At 44.3% G+C, this 23610-nt stretch overlaps 1 protein-coding gene across 1 annotated transcript in view; it reads right to left on the bottom strand.

Moving 5' to 3' along the window:
* The window catches only part of MYO3A (myosin IIIA), a 298186-nt gene extending 283801 nt beyond the window's left edge, over nucleotides 1-14385 (bottom strand). The window contains exon 1 of the mRNA XM_073334312.1: nucleotides 14299-14385. Coding sequence (XP_073190413.1) covers nucleotides 14299-14346 — 48 coding nt within the window. The 5' untranslated portion in view covers nucleotides 14347-14385. The remainder of the gene's footprint in view (nucleotides 1-14298) is intronic.
* Between the last annotated feature and the right edge of the window lie 9225 nt (nucleotides 14386-23610).

The raw sequence follows: 23610 nt of genomic DNA, 5'->3' as shown, positions 1-23610 counted from the left end.
TCAAACAGATTGCATCGTTTCCAGGGAGGCTGTCCCAAGGAATGTGGCCTAGGACGGCTCTGCAATGCTGTGTCTTAGTTTCCCTCTTTCACAGAGGGGCTCAAAAGCTCTACCCAGTCCACATGGTCTTAAAACATTCCCCTTCTGGAGGGGGATCCAATGTATTTAATACACACAGACATCCATACTTCATGTTGGCTTCACCCAACTGGCCACCAGTTTTGTGTTTCCAACGATTCTCTCTCCTTGACTCAGGAGTCCCCAGTCCCACTTCCTGGAGCTGGGTTATAATCCACATACTCACTTTCTCCTCTGCAGGAGCCTGTCTTGTTCCCTGCAGCATTCACTGGCAGCTGCTTCTTTGAGTCAGCGGCAGCTTTCCAGACTTTTGTCCTGACTGGCATTTGCAGCCCTACCAACCTACCTACCTGGAGCATTACAGGCTCCCACTCAAACTCCTCACTCTCCCTTGGGTCTTTCTGGGTATCTCTGCTCTGCAGCTGGGAGCAAGCCTCCCAGCCTGGGAAGATGCACAAGACATGCAAGTCTTAGCACACTAAAAATAGCTGTGTGGATGTTTGACTCAGGCTATCAAACTCACCTGACCCTCTAGGCTTCAGAGCCCAAGCCAGAACATCTACATTCCTAGTTTTCAGAGTAACAGCCGTGTTAGTCTGTATTCGCAAAAAGAAAAGGAGTACTTGTGGCACCTTAGAGACTAACCAATTTATTAGAGCATAAGCTTTCGTGAGCTACAGCTCACTTCATCTGAGGAAGTGAGCTGTAGCTCACGAAAGCTTATGCTCTAATAAATTGGTTAGTCTCTAAGGTGCCACAAGTACTCCTTTTCTTTTTTCTTATTCCTAGTTTTAGCATGCTAGCTCAAACCCCATTAGTGCGAGTCTGTCTACCTGGGCTGAGGTGCAAACATACATTTCTTTATATCCTTGGGCCTGTCCTGAGTTAGTCACATGACCTCATTCATTCTCACTCATCCTCCCCAACTGGGGAGAGGGGCTAAGCTTGTCACAGAGGAGGGGCTGATGCCTATCTCCCCATAAGGGGCCCAGCCACTCTGATAGTTAGATTCTGCCGCCATTACTCATGTTTGGTATTAACTTACTTTGCAAGTGGGCCCACTGAAATCAGTACTGGCTCTCAAAACAGGGTATTAAGACCCCAATCCTGCACAAACTTCTCCTTATTAGCCTAAATCTACACAAAGAACTGGTGATTTGCAGTATGTCACAGGGCAAGTACACCCCGTCCCCCATTGGGGAGGGGCAAGGGCATTGTAGCCTCATGGTTAAGTCTGGCTGACTACCCGTAGCCTCTGGGCAGTAGGGCCTAGTGGCCAAAGGCCATGAGGTTGCCTTTCCTCACAGAGTTATGTGGCCTACTTGTCAGAGTACATGTGTCTGCCCTCTCCCTCAGGGCAGTATGGCCTTATGGCCAGAGTCAATATGGCCTCCCCTCTCCACAAGACTGTGTGGCCTACTGACCAGAATTAATAAGACTTCCCTTCTCCACATGGTTATGAAGCCTAGTGGCAAATCGGGGAGGTGGGCCACCACCTGGGGGGATGGGAGGCAGCCAGGGTAGGGTGACTCTGGCCCTCCCTACTCCACTAGGTCCCAGTCCAGGGTCCTCGCAGTGGCATGTGTGCTCGCCACTGAGTCAGCGGGGATCCGACCAAAACACACTGACTCCACCTGGCACAGTGACTAGCCCCTTGGCTACTTCCTACCTTGTCCCTGATGCAATGGCCCTGGCATCTCCAGGGTCTTTGGACTCTTCAGCCTGTGCAGCTCCTGGTGGCTCCAACCTTCCCTGGGCATCTGCAGGTGCTTGGGTATCAGGCTGGGTCTCAGCACCTCTGACTTCCATGGTCTAGGGCAGTGATCACCACACAGTCGATCATGATCAACTGGTCGATCCTAGAGGATCTCCCAGTCGATCGCGATCCCCAGTGGCACAGTGGGGCTGCTGCTATGGGAGGCCCCCCTGCCTGCCCTGGCCCCACACTGTTTGTGAAAGCAGTCAGCGCAGCTCCGCAGTCTCCCTCCACATGCTGCTCCTGCCTGCAAGCACTGCCCCTGAAGCTCCCATTGGCCAGGAACGGGGAGCTGTGGCCAATGGGAGCTGCGGGAGTGGTGCTTCCAGAGAGGGGCAGCACGCGGAGCCACATGCCCCCTGCCCCGCCCCACCCCATCCCCAGGGGCCACAGGGGCACATTGGCCCCTTCCGGGAGTGGCATGAGGCTGGGGTTAGCAGGGAGCCTGCCTTAACCTCGCTGTGCCGCTGACTGGGAGCCACCCAAGGTAAGTGCTGCCCAGCAGGAGGCCACACCCCAACCCCCAGCCCCCTCCCAGAGCCAGCACCCTGTAACCCCTCCTGCACCCCAAACTCCCTCCTGTACCCCAAGCCCCAGCTCTGAGCCCCCTCCTAGAGCCAGCACCCCAAACCCCTCCTGCACCCTACCCCTTCCCAGAGCTTGCACCCCTCATCCCCTCCTGCACCCCAACCCTCTGCCTGAGGCTCAGTCCGGAGCCCCCTCCCACACTGAGAATCCCCCAGCCCAGAGCCTGCCCCCGCACAACCCCAACCCCGGTGAAAGTGAGTGAGGATGGGGGAGAGCGAGCAATGGAGAGAGAGGGGATGAAGTGAGTGGGTTGGGGCAGATCCTGGGTAGCCCTTAAATTCAAAAAGTGATCTTGGGCATAAAAAGGTTGGAGATCACTGGTCTAGGGCTTCTACAGCTAGTGGGCTGGAGCCATCAAGGTGTGTCCTCCCACCTTGGCAGTCAGCACAGATTGAGCTGAGTTACTCCCTTTTATATCGGTGCTCCAGTTGGAGCATGCCCAGAAGGGACAAGGGGGGTAGGGATTTCTCCTTACAGAGTGTTGGGTTAACCTTTTTTTGGCCAGTGCAAGGCAAGTACACGCCATCACAGAGTGCCTCAATTTTCAGGTGCTCAACTTCAGCCAACTTAAAGTGACCTGATTTTCAGAGCATGTTCAGCAGTCTCTGAAAAACCAGGCACTCAAATTACTAGTCACTTGAAAATTTAGGCTATTGACTTCAATGGCATTACTCATGTACAAAAAACTACACACATGTGGTGGGTTCAGGGCCTAAACATCAAGTGCAGACAAGTTATAAGCGTTTTCAACATTGTACAGAAGATTACTGGACTTCAATTTTTAAAAACACCACGTCTCAATAAGTTATTTCCCAAATTGGAGCAACTTTCCATTTGAATGGGCTTTTTATTGTATAAACCAAAAATACTTTTTTAAATTGTCTACAAATACTAGACTATAACCAATCATATCCATTATCCAATGTTTTTCTAGCAATCTGTGATGACAGGTCATATGTAAATAGGTCATATGGAAAGTATGGAGCATAACCAATAGTCCTATACTTCAAGAGTGAGTAACTAAAACAGTGAAGTAAAGCACAAAGCAAATCCTAACTTCATAGCTGCTATAATACATCTTGTTAGAACAACCTTAGAGTCCATTGATTTTAAAATTGTTCTATACCAGGGTTTCTTTCATTTTTTGACAGTCAGGATGATTGCACTATTGATTTTCCCCCTTCAGAGTTGAGAAGATATGTTGCAGAAGAAGATTGTGACAAAATTGCGGTCCTTAAATAAATGAAGAAAGAAATATTACAGGTGTACTAGTATTATAGAAGTACTAATACTTCTGTTTTAGACAGAGATCTCAAGATGTAAATGAAAACCAACACCACCACAATGTTGCAAAGAGGGGTCATTCACTAGTGAATAACTCATTTTTTATTGCTAATGAAACAAAATCCTTTTTCATTGAACTATAAGCTTCCAAAGATGTCTATAGACTGCCTTCCATTGCCTACTTGAGCCTGTTTGAAAGGATGTTTGTATTCAGTGTGAACTCTGTCTGGACCCTTGCAGAGATCTACTGCATGGTGATCATGTGCGGTAGAAATAATGAATACAGAAGGCTAGATTCTTAGCTGCAGCTGAAATATACTTGGCAGAGCTGAGGAGAAGGACAAGGTAGCTGCTTTAAAACACCTTTGTGGTTTCCTAATCCTGATGTTGCAAACATCCTGGCCACTGGTGTAAATCAGAATAGCCCTGAAGTTGCTCTAAATTATGCACAGCTGCCAGTGGCCTGGAGGGACCTTGTGGCAGCACTCCAGCAGTATAATCTTTTCTTCTGCAGTAGCTGCTGATTGCCTCCTGAAAGGTATTTAGCACCCTCAACTCCTAAAAAAGCAATGGCAGTTTAGGGTGCTTGGCAGGGTTAGCCACTGCAAAAAATAAAAATAAAAAAAGCAGCACTCTCGGCATCCTGTTGTTCCTCTCCACCTGCACTGGAGAGCAGAGATGGTTTCCCAGTGTGTTCCGAGTCAACTGTGGCCCTTTCTTGGGCTGGAGGAATTTGGCCTAATAAGGAATAAAAGCATGACGCACCTTTAGAGTCATACAAAGAGAACCCTATCTTGGCTGTATGCTTGGAACAATAGAATTCCATGCCTGATGAGAGAGCAGCCTGTTTTCCTCAACAAGGAAAGCTTGAGATACAAAAAGTGACTTCATGATTCCTAAGAAAATCAGCAGCCATCTGATCTATCCCATTAAAGCGCAAGCCAGAAAAGCTCCTCTCTCTGTACTGGTGCCTTGTATTAATCAACAGCAATCAGCGTTAGCCAGATAAAGGGAGAGCTTATTACTGGTTACGCAAGAGACAGTTTCTTCCAGGTAACAAGAAAGCAGGGACATTGCTTTGGCATAAAAGAGAATTACACTGTGGTGTCATCTACCTGATATGGAAGACAAGTGTGCAGTATGTAATGACAACTCTAAGTGATATCAAATAAATATTTAAGAGAATTGATCTGGAGAATGATCCTGGGGAAATCTCATGCGCTTACAGCATGGATGAGTAGCTGTACAGGAATGAGCCCTCTGAGAACTCAAAGCAAACTAAGATGACACTGAATAGGTCACAGTGAAGCTCCACAGACATTTCAATAAAATTACATGGTCTGCAGTATCAAGGAGTGTTGGGGGAAAAAAATCTGTCAATACCAATAGAATTATTAACCTCTATCAGAATTAACAAGAAAGAGTAACTGCAGAGATCCACCAAGGCAGACTGTAAAATGGCCTTATCAAGAAACAACTAGATGTTGAATAAGGTAGATGGGCCACTTTTCCAAGTATGTGCCAGAAACTTTACAGCTGGAGTGGTAACTTAGTACAATATGTGATGGTAAAGTCCATGGGACACACTCTCCAATATTCTAAGCACAAAGTGGACTTAAAGCATCTTTATATGGCCTGCAGAGGATTCTCCCTCTGAAGAGGAATGCTCCAACGGCGTAGCTGCTTCCTGCACCCAACACCTCCACCTCACTTTTGGCAGGAAATGAAAATGTGTTATAGCAGTAGACATGATACATCTTGATTTTAGTAGGGCTTTAGACATCGTCCTGCATTACAGTCTCATAAGCAAACTAGGAAAATGTGTTCTAGATGAAATTACTATAAGGTGGGTGCACAGCTGGTTGAAAAACTGTACTCAGAGAGTAGTTATCAGTGGTCCACTGTCAAAACGGGAGGATGTATCTAGTGGGGTCCCACAGAGGTCAGTGCTGAGTCTAGTACTATTCAATATTTTCATTAATAACTTGGATAACAGAGGGGAAAGTATGCTTATAAAATTTGGAGATGACACCAAGGTAGGAGGGGTTGCAAGCACTTTGAGGGATAGGATTAGAATTCAAAATGACCTTGACAAATTGGATAATTGGTCTGAATTCAGGAAAAAGAAATTCAATAAAGACAAGTGCAAAGCATGGAGGAAAGAAAAATCTAATGCAGTGGTTCTCAAACTAGGGCCGCTGCTTGTTCAGGGAAAACCCCTGGCGGGTCGGGCTGGTTTGTTTACCTGCCATGTCCGCAGGTTCGGCCGATCGTGGCTCCCACTGGCTGCAGTTCACCGCTGCAGGCCAATGGGGGCTGCAGGAAGGGGCGCAGGCTGAGGGATGTGCTGGCCGCCCTTCCTGCAGCCCCCATTTGCCAGTGGGAGCTGTGATCGGCTGACCCTGCGGATGCAGCAGGCAAACAAACCGGCCCGGCCCGCCAGGGGCTTTCCCTGAACAAGCGACGGCCCTAGTTTGAGAACCACGATCTAATGCACAACTACAAGATGGGGAATAACTGGCTAGGTGGTAGTATTGCTGAAAAGGGGGATTAGAGTGGATCACAAATTGAACATGAGTCAACCCTGTGATGCAGTTGTGAAAAATGCTAATATTCTGGAGCGTTAACAGGAGCATCATACGTAAGACATTGGATCTAATTGTCTTGCTCTACTTGGCACTAGTGATGCCTCAGCTGGAGAATTGCGTCCAATTTTGGCCACTACACTTTAGGAAAGATGTGGACAAACTGGAGAGAGACAGAGGAGAGCAAGAAAAGCAATAAATGTTTAGAAAATCTGACCTATCAAGACAGGTTAAAAAAACTGGGTATTTTTACTCTTGAAAAAACAGTGTTATCAAGTCTACTTCCCCCTGACCCTCCCCAGTCTTCAAATATGTTAAGGGCTAGGGCTGTCATGGATTGTTCTCCACGTCCACTGAAGGTAGGATGAGAAAGTAATGGGCTGAATCTCCAGCAAGTGATATTTAGGTTAGATATGATTGTGACAGACTGTACGCTTATGTTTGCCACTTTTAGAGAACTATGATAAATTTTGTACAAAGTATGCCTTGTGAAGTATTATTTGAAATTTGCTGATCATTATTGTCCTGGTAAAATGTGTGTGGCAACATTGTGTGTAAAGTTAAGATTCTACTGTATTATGTTACTAAGGCATATTCCAAATTTGGGGAAGCAGCCCAAGCCAGTTCCTCTGAGACAAAAGGCAAACAGACGCCCAGCCAGGTGTCAACAAAATCAATTGTTGACTCACCTGGGTAAGCAGCCATCAGCCATTCTTTGGCGGGAAGAGGGGTGTGAGCAAGAAAGTTACATCTTGGCAAACAGAATTGCTGTCACTTGAATCCAAGCTGGAAATGATTCCAAAAGAAGAGAAATACTATAAAAAGAGAGAAAAAAAGGCCACAAATCACCTCTCTCTTCTCATCTCTACTCACAGCATCAACAACATTTGAAAAACAAAAGGAGCATCACTGTACAGGGGGAGGGACCCTAGCTGAAAGACCCAGCCGGAGTACTGTAAGCATATGGTGAGATAAATTTGCTTTGCTTTGAATTTCCTTAGCTTGGTAAGTTAGGTATTAGTTTGCATTTTACCTTTTATTTCTTTGTAACCAATTCTGACTTTTATGCCTGAGCTTGTACTGCACAGAAGGAAAGAGCTGGGCAGTACAAGATGCACATTTCTGGGGACAAGTCTGGGACTGGGAATTTGCTGCTGTATCTCTGTAACATAATGCAGGAGTGGCTGGCTAGAAGCACTCACAATTCACCTGGGAGCGCTTTTGCATACTGGAGACTGTGTGTGAACAGATCAGAAATGGGTGTTCTCACAGTGAAGGAGTCTGAAAGGTAACCCAGGTTAGAGAACTAAGAGGACACAGCTGTTCAGCAATCCAGATTGTACCATGGGGAATGTCACAATGAGGAATAACTTTCTAACCATACACATAGTTAAGCTCTGAAATAGGCTTCCAAGGGAGGTTGTGGAATCCCCATTATTTTTAAGAACAGGTTGGACAAACACGTCTCAGGAATAATCTAGTTTTATCTGGTCCAGCCTGGGTGTAGGGGCTGGACTTTACTTCTCAAGGTCCCTTCCAGTCATACATTTCTGTGAAGGCCAAGGTTGTGAGGCAGGGAGTTAGTGTGAGAAATAGGTCTGACAAATAGAGCTACACCCTATTCTCCACTGGCTTACAGTCTCATCAGGTACGCTGGCTGGGCCAGATCCTAGCCAAACTAGCAGAGAATCTGGCCCCCTTTCTTTAAGGAAATTAGCAAATCCCATTTATGCTGAACATAACACCCACCTTAGTTCATAACATTGTAATTTAACAAGAATGCAAAAACCATCTGAATCCAGGACCCAATTTCAAAGGTTAAATTATTAACAATTAAACATCTTTTTATTTTTCTTGATTATCTCCCCCTTCACCACCACATCACTTTAAAATATCTTGCCTTGCTTTTAAAGGCCCTAAGGAATTATACTCCTGCCTCCATTTATGACCTCGTCTCTCATGTCACCCCTGCTTCTTCCACTCTGCCAACAACTCTGGCCTCAGCATCCTACTTGTCTGCTTCCCCCACAACAGTCTGTGCCTTCTTCAGTGGTTACCCCATATATGAAATGCCTTCCAGTTGCACCCTGCCAAACCACACTCTACCATATTCTCACCATGAACTTGTGGAAGGGAGTCTGGAAACATAATGCTTCTCTCTCGGGGAAAATCAATGTATCATCTCTTGTGGTTTCCTGTTGATAAATAGGTTACTGCCATCTTTAACATCATGCATTTTAATGTAATGGGCACCTGCAATTGTATCAGGGAAGCTGAACAAGTACTTCATGAGGAAAATACCTATACTGCTGCTATTTAAAGAAACAAAGCAGGTTTTGACTCCCTGAGGAAGGAACACAAGGAAGGAGCTGGTGGAGGTCTCATGTCCTATTATTAGGAAGACACTCAACTACAAAAGAGACATGGAAGTGTAAGAGATGAACGCACCTACTGAGTTGGATTGCATCACTATCAAGTTAAGGATGAGGTGCTCAGAACTGTTAATGTCTATCATCCTGATTCCAGCCTAATTGATAAAGAGAAACGTGCGATAGCATTAGGAAACTTCAGCCACACAATTATCTGTGGAGATTTTAATTCCATAAGTGAAGTTGGGGGCTTGGGGGAGGCGCGGAGGAAGAGAAAATGACTGATGCAAATAGAATTTTACTAGAGAACTTTGTCACTGAAAATTATTTAGTTGTTGTTGTAGCCATGCTGATCCCAGAATATTAGAGAAACAAGGTGGATGAGGTAATATCTTTTATTGGATGAACTTCTATTGGTGAGAGAGAAAACTTTTTGAGCTTACACAGAGCTCTTCAGCATTAGCTATAACTCCAATCAGCGGCATGTCCATGAGCTTGGATTGTTTTGAAGGATGCTGGATCATTGACCTGCACTCACTTGTTGGAGTAGGAAGATAGTGAGCTCTCAATTGATAAACAGGAAGTAGAACTTTCATAAGTTGACTGTTCGCATTTCACAGACACACTTGAGACCATTATTTTTCAAACATCATGAAACAACCTTGAGGAAGATCTTAAGGTCTTTTGAATCTGCTGTGCAGAAATCATCTTGCCTCTTGAGATGCTCTTTTTTCTGAAGAAACGGGGTCCCACATTAGCAATGATACTGGCATAGAAAATCTTTTTAAGGAAAAGAAGTTTGATTTGAGGTTGAATGGAATCCCAGAGATAAGAGGCCAGAGGAAAATAGAACGAAGTTTTGAAAGAGGTCAGTATGAAAACAGCTGAATGTAGACTAAGGCATTGGGAAGAGATTTGTGAAAGTCTGGATCCTCACAGAGGAAAAGATATGGATTTAGATTTAGATGATACTGAAGAAAATTGAGAGCAAAGAAATGAAGACTCGTAATCTAACCCCCCCCCCCACCAATAACCTGAAAACTGGGTGTGCAGAGGCATTAGATGACAAAATCTGTGAATATGCTGGACAGACATTATACCAACACTAGTATGCTCATGTACAAAGATGAGGATAGAGCCACCAAAACATGCAAGACAGATTAAGCAGAGTGTGAAGGAGCAGAGAAACTGCAGCCTGGCACAGCAGGGGTTAAAGAAAACCTGTGGGTTCAGCTAGCCTGCCCCATTTTACCTACAGCCAATGCCAGGTCTGGAGCGGGGAGAAAAGAGGGAGCCTGGCTCAGTTGGGGGCTGACTGGTGAGGAGGCAGAAGCTCTCTGTTTGCCTGCCTGCCTGCTGCACAGATGAGCAACCTGCTAGCCAATGCAGCTACTGGAGGCTAGTAAGTCTTCCCCTGCCACCGGGAGCCTGCAGATATGCCCCAACTGCAGAGTAACTGGCCCACTGGGGCCACACCACAAACTAAAATGACTTTCATCGGAAGCAGCCCAGGAAAACAGGTCCTGAATCCCCTCCGACTGGGAGAAAGATCCATCTCCCCTCTTAGGGGGTTGAGTGACACAGGACCCTGGGTCAGAACCTGGTGGAGAGGAGAGGGAGGGGGGTCAGGTCCCTCTACAGCCCCCCCTCTCCCCCCCGCCCTTCCAATGATCCAACCACTCAGCTGCCCAACCACTGAAGGCCCTATCACACAGACAAATAATCTGATGTGCAGACAGATTCAGCTGAGTACCCTGGCTTCAGGAAGCTCTCATACATGAGCTAGAAGATGCAACAGAGAAGCTCAAGCCAAGCATATCCTCTGGACTGGACCATATCTATGGCTATATGGTAAAGCACTTTGGGAAGAAGGCTAAAGCTAGGTTGCTGGACATCATAAACAAATCATGGACAAATGCAAAGGTACCTAACTGCTGACTTCCACCATTTATTTCTTCCTAGAACTTGCAAGGATCCCTGTTCTCTGGGCAGCTATTGAACTGTATCTTTAACCAGTCACCTCTGTAAGAGAGTGGAAAGAAAGGTACAATCAAGGCTGAGAATCATAGAATATCAGGGTTGGAAGGGACCTCAGGAGGTCATCTAGTCCAACCCCCTGCTCAAAGCAGGACCAATCCCCAATTTTTGCCCCATATCCCTAAATGGCCCCCTCAAGGATTGAACTCACAACCCTGGGTTTAGCAGGCCAAAGTGCAAACCACTGAGCTATCCCTCCCCCCGTCTGTGGTGGCTTCTAAAAGAAAGGAAGCTAGAATGTACCCAAATGGCATACAAGTCCTTGCACTTGCCCTTGCACTTCTCAACTATGAACGTTTGTCTTTGGTCAACTTATTATTGATGGATTTCAAGAAAAGCCACCACAGTCATCTACAGGAGTCTTTTTGGATCTCAGTGTGGCAATTGTCTGAGTGTGGCATGATAAGCTCTTAGTGAAACTCAATGAGATGGGAATCTGTGGCAAAATGCATGACTGGATAAGAGATTTTCTACAGTACAGGAAAACAGTAAGATTAAATGCTACTCTTTCAAAGACCAGGCCAATCAGGATGGGAGTTTCTTAGGGCTCAGTTTTAGTCCTCTTCTTTTCCTGCTGTATTTCTCTGAACTATGAGGCTACTTGAGATCTGTGTATGTACTGAGGTTTGTTGACTCGCAGGTGGCAAGTTCATCAGTTCCTTTAGAAGAAACCAGAGTGCTATCAACAATGCAGTTTACTTTACAAATGCAAAGTACTCCACTTAGGAAGGAACAATCAGTTGCACACATACAAATTGGGAAATGACTGCCTAGGAAGGAGTACTGCAGAAAGAGATCTGGGGGTCATAGTGGATCACAAGCTAAATATGAGTCAACAGTGTAACACTGTTGCAAAAAAAGTAATCATTTAGGAATGTATTAGCAGGAGTGCTGTAAGCAAGATACGAGAAATAAAAGATCCTCTGACTGATATAAAAATATCTTGGAAATAACATTCACTCTTGAGACTGCAGAGAGGGCACACCTCAGGAATGAAAAATCAATAGAGATCGAACCAAGATATGTCAACTTTTCTAGTTGTGTCAGGAGCAGGCTTTAACACCTACCCATTCTTTTGAGCGTGATATTGTAAGGAAAGTGATGATCTTAGATTTCACTCCTTGGATCAACAAAGGACCCTGTAAGAGTCACTGAATTCATTCTCAATCTTCATGGATTGATATGATTATTGTGCGACAAGACAAGACAACACCACTCTGCCCTCTCTGAGGATAGAAAATCCATCTACAGCAGGAACTTGAAATAGTCAATTTTGCAGAGGAATCCTGAATCATTTTCAGAAAATCACTTAGAAAAGAAACACTTGGGAATATGTTCCCATTACTCAAATGTGTGCATGACCTGCTCATTTTAGAACAGATTATTTCAGTCTGTGACAGACCATTACAATGCCTGCCTTCACCTTTCCCTTTGCTTTATGCATCTTTAAAATCATTGAATAATAGTCTTAAATGCTCACTTAACCCGATCAAACTGAGCCCAGCAAATCTACCTCCACTCCAAAATGCAAATCAAATAATGACTGGAAAATGAAAGTAAACTACCATCTCAGTTTGTGTGTGTGTGTATAATAGCTCAATGCAAATAACGGTCTCTAGAATGTGTCCTAACACAGATCAATACCTATAATGATGCTCCAATAACTCCTCATGCTCCAATAACTACTGGAATTGAATGGTAAGAAGCATACTGGACAAAGAGTAAAACTGCTTTCTCCGGGGGGAAAAATGAATAAAAAGGAATTCACTTTAAATGAAAAGTATTTGAAGCTAAAGGACTAAACCAAATGGCTGTTGAATAAAAAGGGTTACATGCATTAATGAAAAAGCTCTCACAAATGGTTTACAACTATATGCAGACCATAACATAAAACATAAAAGCACCCAACCAGATTTTAAAATATTTTTATTAGGTGCTGCTTAACTGGTGTGACATGTGCAATATTAGTAGAAGTGAGGTCTTTTCCCTCCTTTGCAATTAGACAATTACATTTTAATTCCTAGTTAAGAATATGATGATTCTCTCTACTCTAAGTAGATATGTGAGAGGGCTTTGTAACAAAGTAATTGGAGAAACCATTGCCCCCACCTCTCATTTAATTATGAATTAAAAATTGGTCAATTTCTAAAAAAAATATGGCCCAGTTATACTTTAAATTCACAATTATTTCCCCACACTTTTAATGCAAGAGCAAGATTTTGCATAAAGAGATTTGGGGCACGCAAAAGGAAACAGAATAAAAAAACATTCACAAGAAAGGGAATGAAATGGACATTGAGTGTCTCATTGAGTGTCTATCTGAAAGTGTAACAAGGAATTACACAACTCTAGGCTCCTACTTTTGGATCCAAATACAGATTGGGTCTCTAGCATTACAAGGCATTTTCTCATAACATGGAAATAGAAAACCGATCATATCAATTCTACTGTTCAAATCTGCAATGAGAATGTTAACTAATGCAGGAAGCTCTGTCAGTAATAATAAAATAAAATAATAATAATAATAATAATAATAATTAAGAATTAAAAACAATCCCACAAACACACACTTCTTGCAAATTGTACAGATTGGTCAGACTGACTGTCAGGATAACATCAGATGTTTTGCACTAAGCATACAAGTGAATACACTATTACACCTATCTAATACCTGATCCTACTCCCATTATCGTCAATGGGAATTTTTCTGCCAATATCAATGGAAGCAGAATCGGGTCCCTGGTGGTTCTATCTTGATCTAATCACATCTAACACATCACTTTCTAATTCAGCAGTGAAGGACAAGTGTGCTTTTGTTTGTTTTGATGGTTTGAAGAATTTACCAGTTTTATTCATTCTCAATGGGAATAAAGTAACCCATTAAAGCTAAATAACTAACACAGAAAGCAAGCAAGATCTGTTTCTTTTTCAGGATCTACCTCCAATCACCTGATCACACTGCCAGTTAGTTCTTCACTGTGTTTCTTGGCAGTCAGCAAGCAACAGCAGAGAGCAAGAACCAGCATGAGAAGTAGCAACTTGGGAGAGAAAAGTGAGTAAAATGATTTCAACCGAGAAAGTTAGAGTCTAACATAAATAAAAGAGAAACTGGGGTTAGAAGCTAAATCTTAATGAAGGGAGGCAACTCAGATTACTGACACTACAAATTGGAATAAAATTACATCATACAAAAAACATCGATGAAAAGTGACAGGGATGCAAGTGAAAACATTGAAATGAGACAGGCAACTACTGCGACATGATTTAAGAAGAGAGGATCAGAGGTAAAGCAGAAAGCAAGATGCAGCTGACCCAGAACTGAATGGGAAAATAGAGTAAAAATAAAGTGAAAGCCCAGTAAAAATAAATTGAGATGGAAATAAATAGAAATCAGTAGGTAAATAGAAAAGGGAAAAGAGAAAAGAAAGAAGGTGATTTTAATGGTACTCTGTAGAAAGTGAAATTAAGTACATAGACCGATGGGGAACATTTTAGTATTCTGCATTAGTTTTCACTGAAATATACTTTTGATTGACAGACAAATGCTATTGTTATTTAGAAAACAGGCAGGTTGTTTTTACCACCCTGGAGGTGCACTTACAAAGTCTTCTATATGCTCACATCCGCGTTTGTAAAAGAAAGAATGCATCTGCTTGCATCAGATTCATCAGCAATAGCTATTGTACTGAGCAGGCTACAAGCAGCTTGCAGCAAACTACAGTTTATACCTACCTGAATTTTGACAGTCTCTTCTATACACAGGGGAGGGAACAGAGCACAGATCTGTTTCTGGAACACCCACGAGGGAGTGGTTTACCTTACCTTGTATATACCTACAGTACCACTGGATGTCACTGTTGCTTCATGAAAGACAAAAGACAAAAGCTGTACCAGTGCCTATGACATTTCGTAAGAAGCTTACCTGTTATCTGGAAGATTTTTCCAGAAGGACCAATGTTATAAAAGTAATATACACTATTGCAGAGTACTTTACAGTGTTTATTTGCCTTTTATGGCACTTTATCAATCATTCCCCTCATAAATTGTTTCTTTCTGTTACAGATATATTGTTTAGCATATACTGAAGTTTGCTCATATTGTGTTTCTTCACTTTCCCTTGTACCAGCTATTGTGGTTTTTTGTTTTGTTTTTAATTATTGTCTCCCTGTGTGGGGAACAAAGGCTTTCTCCACCTGTTACATCTGGTCATGTAGGCTGTGAGCCTCTTTGAGGCAGAGACTTCTTTATTTGTCCATACAGTGCCTAGCAGAATGGAGCCAAGAACATTGACTAGGCTTCCTATATGCTCCTCCAATACAAATATCACATTAGAAGCAAATGGGAGGGCTGTGCGGGGTGGGGGGAAAAGGGAGGAAGGCAGGAACAGTTCCCATTCACTGCTTGTGTTACTGGCGACTGATTGAGGAGAACTTATCTTTTTAGGTAGAATCCCCGAAGAAAAAGGGGAGCCAGACTCCACCTAAGCCTCTGGGCTAGCACCCCAAGGGCACACTTGGTGCATCAACCCATTAAAGAAATGAAGCTATACTGATTTACATCAGGTAAGGGAGTGGCCCTCTGTGTTCTTGTCAGCATAAAGTCAAACTGAGAATTTCAAACAACTTTTACCGTGGTGAACATTGACTTGTTTAATGGTCACCAACACTAACTGCTTGCACTATTTCCCTGTACATAGAATAGGAAATAAATGAAGTATCTCATAACACTGAGTGGTAAGACCTGGTGAATGCTGACTTTTTAAATGGTGGCCATAGTGTAGTGCACCAAGTGAATATAGACACAGAGTTCCCTTCACCTACCTCAGGAATACACTTCCTTTCTGTGTATTTGTGTACTTATGAGTGTCTACAGCAACACAACAGAGCAGGAAGCATGCCTTATCCAACTGAAACCCTCCAGGAGAATTTTAGGTGGGCAGAAAGTCCCACAGTTATCCACATAGGAATTTGATTAGGACCTTTTGCAGATGATAGGGTGTTAGACCAAAGTGCCATGCACTCTAATAACCACATCCATTGTTGTATAATATAAAAACAAATAATAGGAAACAATCCTACATTGGGGAGTAAAGGATTAGGTGACCCAATGGGTGTTCTCTGTCTGTAACGTATACAATTTACCAGTGATCAGAAGGACCTTGGTTCTATGGATTATTCAAAAGACAACTCCCCAAAATCATATTTTCATCCTAGGTCACTCACTCATAGTATTGACTCAGCGGGGAGAGTGTTATTTACTCACTCCTACAACATTTGAGTATCTTTGGAGGTCTCCCATCCATGTATTGACCTAGCCCAATGCCACTTAGTTTGATATCTACTATAGCCATGTAAATGGGTATCAGACAGTAGGTTCCTGTATGGAGGTACAGTGCTATTCTGTTGACTCACCTTTGCAGCAGGTCAGGTGGCTCTCACTAGCATCAGTCAGGAATATAAAAGGCTGAGAGTCTCCTTGATTTTGAACTAGAAGGAGAGAGAGATCTTGCTAAGAGAAATCCTAATTAGGAATTGAGGAGTAAGCAGGCTTGGGGCTAAGGCTTGTATTCAGGAGTACAGGCTGGCCTTAGGAATTTGTTATTTAAATTAAAGGCAAAGCCCCAAAGGAGGGGGTGAGAATAGCCATTTTGTGTGTGTTATGCTATATTGAGAATGGGATGGAGAAGCCACTCTGTTACAAACAGGTTTAGCAGTGACATTTTAGTTATGGACCCTCTCTTCTGGTTGCATAATTAATAAGTAGACGTTTGGGCAATGGCACGTGTTAGTGAAAATATATGCATCATGGTCACATCAGCATCAAGGTAACCAAATATGTTAATGACGGTTTTGGAGTAAACTGTGTCAGCTGATGGTGAGGTCTTGAGAGGAAGACAATCGACCTGATTATTATTTAAAGATTATGTTGAAAATTAGGTGTCACCACAGAATTTGGAGAAGCTGAAGCCAAGGTGCCACTGGGAAACATGAATGGTGGAGAGAGACAGGGAAGTAGCCAAGTCAAAGTGATTGCTAAAAGGCTGGCCTGCACATGGATTATGAGGATTAATAGGCAAGACTGAAACCAAAGGCAAGAAACCATCGTGAAATAAGATGTGATTCACAAACCCAGTGAGCTTTGCTTTGGCTAACCTCTTACACAAATCTTTTTCTGGCTGCAGTCTTTATTTGTGGATTTCTAACAGCAAAGGAATACTATTAATTTCTTCATTTTCAATACAGCAGATACCATAGAACCAAGGCACCAGAGAGGGAAAAGCCCAAGTAGGTCACTCAGTCCACCTTCCCACTGACTATAAGAATATTCTAGCTAACTTCGGAATATTTCCAGTTATGGAGTTTTCACAACTGAGATTTGCTGTAGTTTCCATTGGCTGGCAGAGCTTACGTTACATTTCATCATGGGGCATATGGGGAGCTTGGATACTTGTTTATCTGATCCAATAAAGTTTTGACCTGAATATTCATTGTACACTAGAGGGTCACACACTTTGTGGATTCTGTCAGACAAGCTTATTACACACCCCAGGGGCTCCTCGCATTCCTCCTTCTCCCCCTGCCCCAAGTTACTTTGGTGTTAGCTGCCAGTGCCTTCTATTTAAGGGTCTCCCTACAACCCCTCCAGCCCTCCCTTTACACCAGGGGCTCTATGTGCCTCCATTCCTCTTCCTCCCCCATTCCAGGGGCTTCGTGTGCCTTACTTTCCCCCTTCCTTGCACATGCTAGGGTCCCCCACGTCCTTCTACAACTGTCCTCCCTTCTTTCCCTCCCCCCCCATGGACTTTGTATGCCCCCCATCCTTTGCATGCTAGGTGCACCACTGTGTCAGTGGGGACAATTAAATATGTAAGTGTACGTAGGTACTGTGCCTACCAAAGCACTGTCCGTGTACATCCCTAGGTAGAATAGTGAATACAATTGTATCTATTTGAAAGATATGTAAGGTATTTGGGATATAATACAGCAGTAAGATCCCCTCTCCTGTCCTAAGACTCACTTGGGCAGATCTGCATAACCATTCTGTCCTCACGGCAGGATTTGGATCTACAATTATTTGTGCACATATTCCTACTATTTTTCAAAATGTGCAGAAACTGATTTTTATAGCACCCACCGTGTGACCACTACTTCACAGAAAATATAATAGACACAATCTCTGCCTAGAAGAGCTTTAGATTCATCAGACCGGCTATTCTGTGGTGCTCAGCACCATAGTTGGAGGGACCTGGGGCTGGTTCATGCTCATAATCTAGCCACTCTGCCATCAGCATAGCTTAGTTGGTGAAAACAATGTTTTCTTTTATCCTGCACAGCACTGAGAATTTTTTTTTAAAAACGCATGACTCTGACACATCAAAACAGTGTGTGAGCTCCGCCTGGTGGCACAGAAGTCTCAGAGAGTCAAACAACAGGAACAAGGAATAAAAGGAGAAAAATCAAGTGGCTATGCTGAAGCATCAAGAAAGGTATTACACAGGAGGGTGCGGAGAAAAAACAAAATAAGAGCTAGCTGGGGCAGTGCCTCTTTAAAAGGTTTTATCATTTTCTCTAACATCCATGAGATGTACAAATGTATTGCACAGTCAATGCAACTGTTAACCATTAAAGATAAAGGACATTTCTGGCAGATTTGCTACTCTCGGCAGTCTCCACCTCCCTTGTGTTTGCAAACTGAGTCACTCATTCTCCATTATATGCTGACACCGATACCAGAAACCAGCAAAATTTCCTTTCTCTCCTCCCACACTACTCTAATTTTTTTTCAGTCCTTCATGATTTTAGTCTGCTCATTTAAATTTCTAAGCAATTATTTTTTTGGCTCAAATACCCAATCAACAGGTGTGGAATGATTGACACGGCCCTGATATGCTCCATCTGTTCGCTCCTGATAATGTAATCCTGTTGGCTACTGGGTAATATCTTCCACATACTTAAAAGGCAGCAGTCTAATCTATCTGCAGGAAAAGAAAAAGCCCTGCAGTTAACATTGTTATGCGACAGGAACAATTGGCAACAGACAGCACTTCTATAGGTACAGGGGGGAAGCTTCTATTCAACTATTTTCACCACTGGGAGTGATGATTCACGCAGTGCACAATTTCTCACTCTTGGAAATATAAAAAGGTTCATTCTGTGTCCAATTTGTCAAAAAAAAAATTTGCATGCAGCCATCCAATTATGGTTTTGCTTTTACCTCCATATGCCGAAAGAATCTTATTTTATTTTAAGAAAGTGGTGGGAAAAAAAGGACTAATATTAGCTTTGTAGTTATAATACATAGTATAATCATCATGGTAAATATATACAAAAATAGCAGGGCTGGTGCCTGAGATCTAGGTACAAGGGAAAATGTACATGTGCTCGTGGATATTCTCCTGTATTTAAACAACAGTAGTAGATTAAGGGTTCTATTATCTCCTCAATGCACATTTTTCATTCCCCCTAACCGTAGGAAGGGCTGTGCATGCATAATGAGCAGGGAATATAGCTTTAGATCTGGGCAATACCTTTCGATAGATTGTGAAAAAATACGGAGTGCAAAACTGAGATTGCATGAAACTTCTATGGGTTGGTTTTCATCGTACAGTTAAGAATGAACCTGGCTCTCCCTCAGGTTGTAATCCAACACCCCCCTGTCCCAAATACTACAGCGTGCCTTTTTTTTGTGCTGAAACATTTTTTCCACCAAATAATGCAAATTCAGGACAACCAAAACATTGTTAATTTGTATCAATTTTGGCTAATCGTTTTGGTCAACATTAAAACAAATTCAAATATATCAAAATGGTTCATTCTGACATTAATGAAACAGCTCACATTGATTTTTGGGGGGCTAGGCTCACAAGGGGATTTAGGCACCAAACCACTGGAGGAAGAGATGGTGGTGGTCCCTCTTTTATAACATTTATGGCAGTGGTAAGAGCCCTCAACAAGGTTGTGAGAGACTGTGATTCAAATCCCCACTCTCAGTTTCTCTTGTAGACACTCTTCCACTTTGTATTTTTTAATAGTCATGAGGCGCGCACGTGCGAGAGAGATTCTATAGCACAGTGGTTAGTGCACTTATGTGGGAGAGGGGAGACGTGGGTTCAAGTCCCTGCTCCAGAGGGTATTTGAACCTGGGCCTCCTGCTGTCAGAGCAGGCTGGCCTAGCAACAGGCACAGGCCAATGACCCAGGGGCCAGGCCAGGCCGGAACACCAGAAAAATCAGAGTCACGTGACAAACAAGAGGACCAGAACCAAGAGACAGGTGTCTGGCAGTGTTTCTGGGGAGGGCTGGTTATTTCTTCCACCGCAGTAGTACAGTTTCCCACACTACTCAGTGATTACTTCAGTAGAAACCATTGCAGTATGCAGGCTAGCAGCCTACGGGCCTGGGCAGCATTGCAACACCAGCACCAGTTGTGCTTTGTTGGTCTCTGTTACACTCGGGAGTGAGATATCAGCTAAAATCACCATCACCCACAGAAAGCGGTGCCAGTATTCAGTTCCATTGCCCTATACAACTATAACCATGCCAAAGAGCTACTCCTCCCTCATTTCCCCAACCACCCCCAAAGGTCATACTTACCACGGCTTGTGCTGTGCTCTATCAATCCCAAGCAGAAGCAGCACTTCTTGAGAAGCAAGGGAAGTGATCTCAGTATCTTAAGTTTCAATTTCTGTCGTAAATAGACCGACAATCGTTCTTCTGTGTGTTCTATCTGAAGCTGCTGCTAATTTAGCCTTCAGGGTCTCTCCCTCCACACCTGCAGAATGACTGAGCCAGATAATGAAGAGAAAGAAGTGGACTCGGGATGGCACATTCCAGGAGATCCTGCAAGCCAGTGCTGCATCAGAGAACAAGACCAGGGCCTGGAGGATCACCCTTCCAGACAGCCTGGAGAAGGATAGAGCAGAGAGGAAAAAGGTTCAGGAAAAGGAAAAGGACGTGCAACAGGAGATGCTTTCACTTCTCAGACAGCAAACTGAAATGCTGCAGACTCTGGTAGACCTGCAGATTAAACAATCCCATGCTTGCCTCCCTCTGCACAACTCAATATTGGGACCTCCCTATGCCCTCCCTCAACATTCCACGTGGCATCAAGGGGCCACTGCACCCCTACCACTGCACCCTGAGGGACATTAAAGACAATGACAGCTTGACATACACTGACCTGTGAAAGTTACTGGGGGTGTACGGGTACCTGGAATGGAGTGTTCTTTCCCCTTCAAGTTCTGTTACTTTAATTTATTAAGTTTTAATTTTTTTTTAATTGCCTGGTTCATGTTACAGAATAAAATTCAATTTTTGGAACAAAAGTCATCTCTATTAGTTCACAACATATGCTGGTGTTGAGCAGGTCTGACAAGCACCAATTTCCTGTTATTTCACTTTGCCACAGAACCCATCAACATCTTTCACAGACACTATTAATAGGTTATATTACAATGTTATATTCCTGCATACAGAGTAATCACTGCAAGATTCATTCCGGGCTGAAAAAGAGCAAGGCCAGGTAGAACACACTGCAGCAACACACGATATTCTAGCTCACTATTAAAATGGTCTTTCAAAACCTCTCTATCTGTATAGCTTCACATTGAGCTCTTCTAATAGCCCTTGTACCTGGCTGTTCAGATTCAGCAGACAGCCACTGCACCTCCACCTTCTACCCCAGTGGAGACTTTTTGCCCCTTAGCTTCACAGATATTATGTAGGACACAGCAGGCAGCTATAAGTATAGGGATACTTTTCTCATCGAGAGTCAATCTTGTACATAAACAACACCAGCAACCCTTCAAATGACCAAAGGCACATTCAACTGTCATTCTGCACCTGCTGAGGCTGTAGTTGAATCTCTCCTTGGTGCTGTATCAGTGGCCAGTGTACGGCTTTATGCACCAGGGGAGCATGGGTTTAGCTGGGTCCCCCAGGATCACTACTGGCATTTCAATATTCTCAGTGGTAATCTGCTGGTCAGGAAAGAAAGTTCCAGCTTGCAGCTTTCTGAACAGTCCTGTGTTCTTAAAGATGCAAGCGTCATGCACCTTCCCTGACCAGCCTGTGTTGATGTTGGTAAAATGTCCTAGTGATCCAATTCCACCATCATTTGCAATAGCATAGAAAAGTATCCCTTTCGGTTGATGTACTCTGTGGCAAGGTGGTCTGGCGCTAAAATAGGGATATGAATGCCATCTATCACCCCGCCATAGTTTGGCAATTCCATTGCCGCAAAACTATCCACTATGTTCTGCACATTGCACAGTCCTGCATAGCAGGAGGCAATTAATGGTCGTGCATGTTTGCATGACAATGGCCCCCTGTAGCAAAGTGAGAATCACTGGTGTGGCGCCTCCTGCTGGTCATCTGGGAATTAGCTCTTTTCCAGCATATGGAGCACCCTCTGCAGACCGATTTCTCACCTGCCTCAGGCCCCCATGTCCCTCTCGGACCTTGGTGCCCCTTTCCCTGGGGTTCTGCCCACCACAGAACCCCCACATGCTGGGTCTCCCTTCCCAGGGGAATCCCAAACCCTCTAACCCCACCTTGCCTCAGTGGCTACTGCCAGTCATCATCTAGCCCCCTTTCACTGGAGCAGACTGCAGTCTGTAATGGTCACTCATCATTGACAAGGAGGTTGGACCAGCTGCCTCTACCTAACCCCGGGCTGCAACTCTGCAACCCCAGTACCTGTTTTGGCCTTTAGCAAGGCCTCAGCCTGGGGAGTTGCCAGGCTGGAGCTCCCCAGCTCCTCTTGCCTTTCCCCAACCCTGCTCTACTCCCGGTGCCCTGAGCTCCCAGGCATCTAGGTCCTTCTCTCTCCAGAGCTAGAGAGAGACTCTCTCAAGTCATGGCTCACAGCCCATTTATAGGGCCAGCTGTGGCCTGATTGGGGCATGGCCCCAGCTGTGGCTGCTTTCCCAATCAGCCTAGGCTTTTTTTCTAGGAGCGGGATAACTGCCCCACTACACCCCCACAATACGTGTCTGGCTGCACTTTCCCCCCTCACCTCCTTCTCTATGCACTCCCTGTCCGTGGCCCCACAAAGTCACAGGACCTCCTTGTCAACCTCTTCCTGGCCCTGGCTAAAACGGCCATCTATAAAACCAGGGAGAGGAGGTTGGCCGATGGAGACTCCTGTGACTGTGGGACCTGTTTCCGATCCTCGGTCCGTTCACGTATCCGGGCAGAGTTCCTCTGGGCGGCGTCCACTGACTCCCTTGACACCTTTGAGGAGCAGTGGGCACTGTCCAGGGTTCTCTGCTCGGTGTCCCCATCAGGCTCCCTTCTTTTAACCCTTTGACCGCACTCCTGTCCCTGTTATTTCATTAGTTGTCCCATGGAATCATTTGGTTTCCAGGTCCTGTAGAGCCTCCCCTTAGGCTGGGGGGGATGTCCTTAAGCAGTGGGCGGGCTTCCACCCACCCATTTCCCAGAACCCAATAGGTACACCCCCAAAGTGGATTTCCCAACTCCAAATTGATTCCCAATTCACTGGTAGCAGTCTAGTATTGCAAGTTTTCACAGTGTGATGAGCACTCGCTTCACCACTGACAGTGCAGCTCTCATTTTGGGGTCCTTGTGCTGGAGGACTGGGGCAAGTTTGGCACACAGATCCAGAAATGTGGCCTTATGCATCCAAAAGTTCTGCAGCCACTGCTCATCATTCCAAATCTGCATGACAATGTGATTGCACGAGGCAGTGCTTATTTCTCGGGCCCAGAATTGGCTCTCCAACATCTCCAGCTGCTCTATGAACACCACTGGCAACCTTGAATTGTTTCTTTCTATTTCCCACAGCAATCAAGCCTCCAAGGAATCATCATCGTCCCCACGACCCCTCCTGTAGCTCTGCAAATACTGGAGGATCATGAGCCCTGTACGTGCAACGCTCATGACAAATAGAGC

This window comes from Lepidochelys kempii, chromosome 2 (assembly GCF_965140265.1).
Source record: "Lepidochelys kempii isolate rLepKem1 chromosome 2, rLepKem1.hap2, whole genome shotgun sequence".
NCBI lineage: Eukaryota > Metazoa > Chordata > Testudines > Cheloniidae > Lepidochelys > Lepidochelys kempii.
The sequence above is the reverse complement of the archived record's forward strand: the minus strand, read 5'-3'. Positions and strand labels throughout refer to the sequence as shown.